Source organism: Calidris pugnax, unplaced genomic scaffold, assembly GCF_001431845.1.
Source record: "Calidris pugnax isolate Ruff unplaced genomic scaffold, ASM143184v1 scaffold133, whole genome shotgun sequence".
Lineage (NCBI taxonomy): Eukaryota > Metazoa > Chordata > Aves > Charadriiformes > Scolopacidae > Calidris > Calidris pugnax.
Genome location: NW_015090977.1, coordinates 9,320,803 through 9,330,657, shown reverse-complemented (window position 1 = coordinate 9,330,657; position 9,855 = coordinate 9,320,803). Strand labels below are relative to the sequence as shown.

Below are 9,855 nucleotides of genomic sequence, written 5' to 3'. Positions count from 1 at the left end.
TTGTGCCTGAGGCTTCTCCAAAAGAAAGAGGTGACCTGGAACTGTTCGATGTCCAGGCAATGGGGACGCCTTTTCTGGCTGAGACACAGAGAAAAGGCTGAGGAATACCAGTCATTTCAAGGAAAGGATTATAAGGAATGCAGACATGAATACCTCTGTCAAAGCTGAATAAAATCCTGTTGGCTTAATGCCACCTGCTGCAAAGAATGCAGCAGCGCTTCTCCAAGAGCTCCTGTGTTCTTCTCCAGGAGCAGAAGATAGGCTGGAATCACTGATGTGCTGATGGGAAAGACCTTCTAGAGATCTCCAGCCACCCACCCACAGGGGCCACCTCGAGCACTAGATCATCCCAGACCCAAAAAGCTGTGATTACAGAGAACTTTCACCTCTCTGGGGATCTCTCCGAGCATGGCACCGCTCTCCTGGGGAATGTTTTTTTCCCCTCCCATGTCCAGTCTGAACCTCCCAAGCTGCAACTTGTGGCGGTTGCCTCTTGTTCAGTCACCTGCCACGGTCAGAAGATGGGTTTCACTCTGTCAACGTTGTAACTACCCTTCCAGCAACTGTAGCCTGCAAGGAGATCACCCCTTAGACTCTTCTGCACCAGACTGAACAAATCTCGCTCATTCACAGCACAGAAAGGACATGGACCTGCTGGAGTGGGGCCAGAGGAGGCCATGGAGATGCTGCAAGAGCTGGAGCCCCTCTGCTGTCAGGACAGGCTGAGAGAGTTGGGGGAGTTCAGCCTGGAGAAGAGAAGGCTCCAGGAAGCCCCTTTAGGGACTGGAAAGGGCTCAAGGGGCTCCAGGAAAGCTGGGGAGGGACTCTTGATCAGGGAGGGGAGCCATAGGATGAGGGGAAAGGGTTTTACACTGAAAGAGGGGAGATTGAGATGAGATCTCGGGAAGAACTTCTTTGGTGTGAGGGTGGTGAGAGCCTGGCCCAGGTTGCCCAGAGAAGCTGTGGCTGCCCCATCCCTGGAGGGGTTCAAGGCCAGGTTGGAGGGGGCTTGGAGCAACCTGGTGTGGTGGGAGGTGTCCCTGCCCAGGGCAGGGGGTGGCTCTGGGTGGTCTTTAAGGTCCCTTCCAACCCCAACCATTCTGTGATTCTATGACTCCCCAAGACTTCCAAGCATCCTGACAGCCTTTCCCTGGCTACTCCTGTTTCTCAACTGAGCTGAAAAGCTGCCCGACTTTAAGAAAACTTGGTATTTCTAATTTCAAACAGCGCGAGCATTTTAGACACAATGACTGACCAGAAAAGCAACCCTATGAGGGACAGTTCCTCCAAGACTCCAGAACATCTTCAAGGATGAATTATGGCTGCCACATTATAAGCTACATGAGTCAGCATTTAGACGTGCTGCTAGCTCTGGTGTTTGGGCCGCATTCCTTCCTCAGTTCCATGATGTGAAGGGCAGAACAAAAGGGGATCTGCTTCATATGCTGATCTGCCTGAGGGTTATCAAGGCAGGAAGGAGGATTAGCTGGGGTCTGACTCATCCACTGCTCCACAAGGGGACTGCAAAGGGAAGAAGGTGAGGAAAGAGGAGAGAGGGAAGAACCTGGTGGTGAAGCACTCACTTGTAATTGTTGTTGATGTCAGAGACGCGCCAGACGTTCTGCAAGTCGAAGCCCATCCTCACCAGCTCCATCTCAAAGCGGTATCTCACATGGTCTCCTGGAAGAGCAGAGCACAGGGCACTGACTGACTGACAGCCAAGCAGAACTGATGAAATCTAACCCTGTTGGTGGTGGCTCCACAGCAGCTGTCACAGGCTGGGGAGAGACTCGCGCACAGCTGGATGGCAGGGATCCCGCTTCAGAAGCCAAAAAGACTCACCCCTCACAGGGGTTCCTCTGCTGCTTTTGTCAAGTCAGATGACCTCTCAGTCTCAGGGCACACAGCAGCATGGAAACAGCCTTCTCACGTCAGTGTGGGAGTGGAGGGGGTTAATTTAACCCACTTTTGCCCTTCTGACAGAGAAGGCTTCCAAAGGAGATGGCAGGAACCCCAGGCCAGAGGAGTGCTGAGCACCTCACTGGCCCTTCCTTCTCCCGGGCTGCACTCTCCGCCTGACTCTGCATTTGCTTTCTTATGTTTTGGCCTTGCCATACAAACTCTGGATGTCTTTGTTGCTTGCGTATCAAAAGTTGTTACCAAATAAATACTAAAAAGCTCTTTGCCTCATTCATATCCTGCAGCAAGAATTTTCACAGATAAGCTTGTTTATACTCCAGAATAATCCTTCCTCTGAAGGAAGAGGCAGCAAATATCTCCCAACTGTTGGTGTTTGGGACAGGGTAAGAGCAGGCAGTTTACCTTTCCTCTATCCGTTTCTCTTTGGTATCCCTTTCAGCAGCAATACTCAGCCCCAACCCTCCAGCCCAGCCTGTGTACAGACCTTTCATTCAGGCCACTGCTTCTCTCCTCTAACACCAGCACGTTCTCAAGTCTAAAGACAGGCTTGTCGCTTGTTTTAATCCCCTTTTATTCATGCTGAAGCTGTTTAAAGACAAAGCAACTGTCAGTGAACTTTGTGTTCCCAGAGAATGGGAAATCCTGATCCATACGAGGGCACCATCACAGCTCTGTTTTTTTCCTTATGGATTCAAAGATTTCACTTGTGCATGTGTAAGCAGGAGCCAGACATCTCCACGGAGCTGCTCATCGAATGTCATGGCATTTCGAGGTGTTGGAGAAGAGATGCAGATGGACTCCTATTAATTATTCTGCCTCAAAGCTGCTGATTTTTCCCAGCCAGGGACAAGACTGCTTGAGCTCTCCGTCATCACGCTGAGAATACTAAAGTTTGTTTTCTACATTCACAAGGAGAAAGGGAAAAGCTGCTTATGTGTTGCTGGCTCAGAATGCTCTTTATTATACTTATTACTATTATTCCTTTTACTGTGCTTGTTATCCAGCTGCATTTGGCCATCAGCTGGATCTCAAGCCAGGTACAGGATGTCCCTCAGCAAGATGAACTTGGGCTATGGCCACAGTGGTGCTTAAGACCTAGCCAGACATCAGGTTATGAACAAGAGTTCAAATTGCATTGCAAATTCTGGCCAGAAGAGCAGGAAGGGGACCCTGGGGCCAGGACCTTACCTGGACGGCAGAGATGTGCATGTTGATCCTCCTCATCAACACAGACTCCTAAGCACCATGCGTGGTAGGCGAATGCAAAGAGGTCCTCAGGCTTAGCAGGGCGGGCAATGGCTCGAGTCAGCCTCTTCAGCCACTCCTGGCACTGCTTAAAGGTGGAAAAATGGCACCTGCAAATCCAAACACAAATCATCCTTGGTGGGTACGTTCATACAGACAGGGGGCTCTGCTCCACTTAACCAGCAACAGGAGCAAAGCACCGAGTCTTAGTGACCTCGGCCATGAACAGCTCGGTTCCAAGGGCAGCACAGGGGGAGACAGCAGAGCTGATGGTGGCAGTGACACCTACGGCAGAGCAGCAGGAGGGATACCTGATCACTTTGGAGTCCTTGCAGACGATGTGAAGCTGGAACATATCCCGACACTCCACGCTTTCCATCATCCTCAAAGGCACCTGCAAGGGACAGATGTAGGGCATGACAAGACATCCCACATCTCATGGCAGCCTTGCCCGCGGGCCCATCACGCACAGTCACGGCTCCGTCAACATCGTGAGCTTCCAGTTCCAGCTACAAACCCACTCTGAGGTTTATGCAGCTTCATGACTCAGCGCAGAGCCTCCTTCGACAATTACTATTCCAATTTCTATTCTGTCCCTGGGTAGTTTCCCACCTGGGGCCAGTTACTGAGTAAATGGCATCCCGACAAGCAGAGGTAACGGAGCCAAACAAAAGCTGTAATAAAAGATTGCAACTGAAGACAGGGAAGAAATGCCTCAGGGTCTCACTGTCTGACTCTCAGTTGCTGGTCTCCAGGTAGGAGAAGTCTCATTAAAACTGGCCTGTGAGTCTTAAAAATGCCAAATTTAATGCCTGAATTTTAAGAGAACAGCAAAGAAAAGTTCTAATTATTACCCAAAAGAAAGGCCCATCCAGACCCCAAAATGCAGCAGCAAATGAGCAACAGCATGAGCAGCAGTAACGAGAGGCAGCATCAGGCTTAGCATCCTTCAAGAGGCCCAGTTCCCACACCACGGACCACAGAAATGGCTTATCTCACCCCTGCCCACCCTCCCCTGCCCCCAAACACTGCGAGAGATTTGGTCCAGGCAGCAGGAAAGATCCAGACTTACATTGATCACAGAATCCTTGAATTTGATATGAAGCCGGTAGTTGGAGATGGCAATCACAGCATCGTTTGCATGGCCAAGGTACTCCACTCCCTCGCCCTGCAACACGGTGAATGGGACCTGGAAGGGAGACAGCACTGGTTCAGGACAGACTTTGTGCACTGTAAATACCACAAACCGCTCTTCCAACTGCCCCTGGGGCACATCTCCTCTGGGAAATCAAGCACAGCAACGTGCTCGTTGTGCACCAAGAGCGGGGACCACCAACAGCCCAGCCCCATGTGGTGGACTTTCTTTCAAGGATACCTTGGGAACCACTGGACACCTCCCGATGGACAACTGCTTGTCCAGGAGAGATGTGACCTCAAACACCATCTGGCCCCGAGGGTGCTGCATGGGGACAGAGGGCTTTATGGTCCCTGCTTTTAAGAGAGGGTGGACACAGCCCTGGCATGAGTGGGGTGAGGAAGGACACAACGTGTGGCACCGCTCAGACCCGAGCTGGGGAGAGCTCTGCACAGCTCCAGGCAGAGCCCACAGGATCGGAGCCCTCTGCCCCAAGAGATGGGTCCCATATGCAGTCCTGCTGCAGCATTTAAATGAAGGGGGCTCCTAGCAGCACTGCAAGACCCACTGGTACCAATCCAGGTAAGGAAATAAATCAAAGCTTTGCCCAGTTTCTGCTAATAAGGCTCAGAGGTAATCTCTATCTATAAAGATATATCCCGACTGTGGAAACTTCATTAAAGTTACCTGCATTAGAATATTATTTTTTTTTTTTAAATCCAGATAATCAAGTGTCTGTCTGTTTTCCCTATCGGCCCAGACACACTGTAGCTATTTTTAAAACAGGGGCTCCTGGCAGGTGGCCAAGTGTGACCTTTCTTTTCTTGTATTAAAAGAAAAAAAAAAAAAAAAAAAAAGGCGGCAGAACAGCCTAAAGTCCACCAGCCCCCTTTTTCCTTAGCCAAGTAAACTCCTCACTCTTCCCTGAAGGCCACCTACACCAGGTGATGTTGGTAATCATTTATGCAAAAAAGGTCACGAAGAATTATTATTTCAGCCAGAGCCGTTCACTTGCTAGACAGGGCATCTGATGGAACCAATTCATTACACTGTAATTAGTGCACGTCAGACAGCCTTGTCTTTATCACCGAGTTGTTTCTATGGCTTGGGTATACGGTGACTAAAAATTGAATTTCAGACTTCACGTGCAAGTGACAATTGTATGAGCAACCTCTTCCTTCTCAAGTTACTTCTAGGAAAATAACAACCTTAGACTGGCACCTGTCTGAAAACCCTTTAAAAATGTTAATTATTTGACATTAAGAGAATATACTCTTTATTTCTGCAGTTTATTTATGCATGATAGCCAGAGCTGTTTTAAGTTGGCACATGTTTCTCCTGCTTATGTGGCTCTCTCACACAGCCACAGAAGGAAGACAGATTAGAAATGGGATGGTAAAACTGCAAGAACTGACAGGGAAATCCTGGAATAACCTGACAGGTGCCTGAACACAGCCTGTTACTGAGCTGATGGCATCCTTTTAGACTTGTCCTTTTAGGCTTTGCATTAAGAGAATAACAATTTACTGAAGGCAAATCACCCTTTGGGAGGGGTGAACTTAACGGTCCTCCACACAGAAGACGAAAGCAGATTCTCTTCTCTCGGTGGTCCCAGCTCGGAAAGGGCTCAGTGGCTTCACCTCCTGCTGGCCACAGATCCGAGCCATGGCCCCTGCCCGGCTGCCTTTGCTCCTCCATGTTTCACTCCTTGCTTTTATCAGCACCGTTTACGGACACAACACTGCTCTGAGCAAATCCCAACACTGCAGCAGCAGCGGTAACGTACAACGAGGATGATGAGCACTGGGACAAGCTGGCAGTGGGCTACGTTAAAGGAGGTGACAAGGCTGAGAGAGTTGGGAGTGTTAAGCCTGGAGAAGAGAAGGCTCCAGGGAGACCTTAGAGCCTCTTCCAGTACCTAAAGGGGCTCCAGGAAAGCTGGGGAGGGACTCGTGATCAGGAAGGGGAGCCATAGGATGAGGGGAAAGGGTTTGACACTGAAAGAGGGGAGATTGAGATGAGATCTCAGGAAGAAATTCTTTGGTGTGAGGGTGGTGAGAGCCTGGCCCAGGTTGCCCAGAGAAGCTGTGGCTGCCCCATCCCTGGAGGGATTCAAGGCCAGGTTGTAGGGGTCTTGGAGCAACCTGGTCTGGTGGGAGGTGTCCCTGCCCAGGGCAGGGGGTGGCACTGGATGGTCTATATGGTCCCGTCCAACCCAAACCATTCTATGAAACAGAAGGAGGCTTTGGCTCCTGCTGCTCAGAATACTGCCCTTGCTGCACAGGGGGCTCTTTAAGGGCCTTTTTCAGCAGGAGGTTGGCACCACACAGAGGTTTCTCTTTCCAACAGCTGTGCAGCAGGAAAATGCCAGGAGCAATGTGAATCAGGGCCAGATCATCCATCGCAATTAACGCCACAGCTACGCAGAGCACAGCCTGGCCCTGATGTTCGACCTGTCCCAGACAGTGTCTACCTGCTGCAGAGCTCCGCAGGCAGCGTCACGATTTCTCACTGTCAGCACAGGCAGGGAATGCCCAGGGCAGCTCTAGTGAATCACGCTCCAGCCATCCTTTCCAAGCAGCAGAGGCAATGCTGTGGGAATTGCAGTGTCCTGGCAGGGCTGGGGAGGCAGGGCCAGGGCCAAGAGTTGCCCTCAGCAGCCTCCAAGCACACGAAGGACTCGCTGGTCCAAGCGTGACCTACAGCACCACCAGCTGCTGCCAGAACCCATCCCGGGCTGGAGAACTGCCCTCGGGTTTCCCACTGCCCCAGTCCAGCCTGCCGCAGCCCAGAATGGACAGATTCGGTTCTCTTCCTTACCTGCAATGACTCTTCCTCCTTCACAAGCTCTTTCGGGGGGAACAAGTCCTTGGCCTGGATATACTCCAAACTGGGAGGGCCCTCCTCACCCTGCATTGCAAACAAAACACACCGTCAGACAGCATTTTTTATGAGAAGCCAAAAATCGAGACTGCTGGATACTCATGGCACCCCAAGACCATAGGGATCTCCTGGACCTGTGCATGGAAACACCTCTGGACTGAGCTCTCTGCATTGCAGGAGCCCGGCAGTTCCTCCTGCTATTGCAGAATTACCCACCAGTGATTCAGTGACAGACTGAAACAGGTCTCCAAGTCCTGTCCCTTCCAGGTGTGTGGTACTTGGAAAGCCAAGAAGATACACCTTGACCACACATAGGATCTCAGACCCATGGGACAGCAGTTTGTCACGTCAAATGACAAATTTACACTGCTACTTTCGCTATGGCACTGCAGCAGAAACTCCCTAACACAAAGGGTTTCCATCTACAGTTCAGCTTTAACCTACTCCTCTTCTTATGATCACAAGGACTGTGTTCTTTGGGGAGTTTTCATTTTGGTGATGGTTGGACTCTATGATCTTAATATGATTTTCACTGTTGGTCCCAAGAAATCTGGGAAGAGCCCGAAGCTTTTCCAGAAGTATATGCAAGTGTGAAACGTAACCCTTTAACAAGGGCATCTAAGAGCACCCAACACGTGCCGCTGACTGGTGACAGCACCCAAGCAGGGCATTTGTCCTCAGAGCAGCTGAAGGTGCCCAACCTGCTCAGACAGACACCCTGGGAAGCCCATGGAGGCCTCAGAGAAGTGGTCTGAGAGGAGACATGGAGCCCAGACACACCATCCTAGGAAAAGTGGAGAGAGTGTCTCAGTTTGCGACCCATGAATCCTCAGTCACTCATGAAAACATGGGTCCTTCTTTTGTCCAGCCCTCACCCCATGCTCTGCCACACCACCATCTCCCTGCACGGGTGAGCAGCACCCAGACCCTCAGCTGAGGGCACTCGCCTGCTGCGAGCCCAGGACGGTGCTACTTGCCCGGGTATTTGGTGTGGGAACGCATTCCTCAAAGTGCTTCTTGCTCTCTAACTACAGCTCCTCTAGGCTCCAGCATTTCTTAGGAAATACTCTGTTCTGCCAGCATTAAATAATATTTTACAATGAAATATCTTTCTGGTTAAGTCACTGAAGCCAGAACCCTGAATTTCAACCTGAAGAAATGAGAACTTGACCCTTTCGGGTCAGTTATACAGTTATATTTAAAATTATGCTGAATCCCCTCATGTTGCCAACAGCCACCTTGGCACCCCCTGGTACCTGGGGTGCTCCCCGGAATAGGGCAGCCAGAGCCCGCAGCCCGTCTCCGGCCCGGTAGCAGCAGTACCTGTGCACACATTGCTCGTGGCCAGCACCGAACTCGGCATCAGTCCCAGCCAGAGGCAAAGGTGCTGCCCCTCCTCACCCATTCACCAGGTGCCTGCATGGGGATGGAGACCACGGGGGGTTCAGTAGCCCCTCCTGCCAGCAGCTCGCTCCGAGACTGAGGTGCTAGCCCAGGAGAGCACAAAGGGATGGTGGGTGTTGTGTGCCGGTGCAGTGGGCAGGGAGCAGAGATGTCCTTCCTCTCCCATCACCACTTTGCAGCTCGCAAAGAAATCCCAGTGAGCAGCCAGAACGGGAACAGGGCAGCCCGAGCCCTCCGCCGGCCTGGGTGCCCTTGAGCTCCTCCTCGCCTGCAGCACGGGCCAGGCAGGCAGCTGAGCATCCCCTCCCAACACAGCCCTGTCTGGGGGCATCAGCAGGGCAGAGGGCTCAGGACCCCACTCTCTTCACAAGCCACCCATCTCTTGATGCCCTCAGAGCCCATTTGGCCAGAAGTCATTTGGGGGGGGGGGGGGGAAATCTGCAGAAAGGGGCATCAGATCTGCCTCTGAGCAAGGAAACTCCTTTCCCCGAAGGTATAGAAGATGCAGAGCTCAGGACTCCCCCCCCCAGCACCATCCTGGCAGCATCAGCACAGGAGGGGCCCTTGCATCCCCTGCCCTGCAGGCCGTAGCCATGGCGGGAGCACAGGGCTCCCCTGGGGCTGCCTGCCCTCTCACGGTAATTTTCCAGCTCCAAGCAAGGACCGGCCGGAGCCTGCGTGGCACGAACGGCACCGAACGGCACAGAACCCTCGCCGGGGCCTTGCAGCCGACTCAGCCCGCCGTGCCCTTGGGCCCGGGCAGGACAGCAGCACGGCACCGGTGGGGACCACGGCACGTGGGAGGCAGAGAAGGGGATCCCCCGTGTCAGGGGGGGCCGCGCGTCAGACCGGGCAGATGCAGGGCAGGAGGATCCGAACGCAGCCCCCGCCTCAAGGACAGGCCTGATCCGGGGCAGCCAAGGCAGCACGGGAGCTGGAGGGAGAAGCTGGCTTACATGGAGGAGAAGGGGGGGGAAGGGAAAGCAGGACTTACAAAGCAGTTGAGCATGGAGCAGGAGACGCGGCCTGGCAGACTCATGTTCATTTCCCCAGGCGGCAGCAGGGCCGGGCAGGCGCAAGCAGCATCTCCTTCCTCCGTCCCTCTGCTGCTGCCGGCAGCGGCTCCCAGACCCCGGCGCGGGGACTGCGGCAGCCTCCCCGCTCCGCCGCAAAGGGCAGGAGCATCCCTGCCACCGGCGGCCCCAGCAGGTGCCCGCCGCCACCGCCGGCTGCCGCTGACAATGGAGGGAGGGCGGGCGGAGGACGGC

The 9,855-nt window shown here is 53.0% G+C and overlaps 1 protein-coding gene across 3 annotated transcripts in view; it reads right to left on the bottom strand.

The window, feature by feature from the left end:
• Positions 1-1,020: 1,020 nt before the first annotated feature.
• Positions 1,021-9,855, bottom strand: part of LOC106894448 (myotubularin-related protein 4-like) — a 37,816-nt gene continuing 28,981 nt past the window's right edge. For 2 of the 3 annotated variants that reach the window (XM_014953094.1, XM_014953093.1), the window contains exons 3-7: positions 7,121-7,210; positions 4,238-4,354; positions 3,477-3,559; positions 3,109-3,275; positions 1,021-1,680 (exon numbers count right to left, since the gene is read on the bottom strand). In XM_014953094.1, the coding sequence (XP_014808580.1) occupies positions 1,580-1,680; positions 3,109-3,275; positions 3,477-3,559; positions 4,238-4,354; positions 7,121-7,210 (558 nt within the window). In that variant the 3' untranslated portion in view covers positions 1,021-1,579. Of the gene's footprint in view, positions 1,681-3,108; positions 3,276-3,476; positions 3,560-4,237; positions 4,355-7,120; positions 7,211-9,581; positions 9,815-9,855 lie in introns of those variants that run through there. The other variant, XM_014953092.1, reaches the window with a different exon arrangement.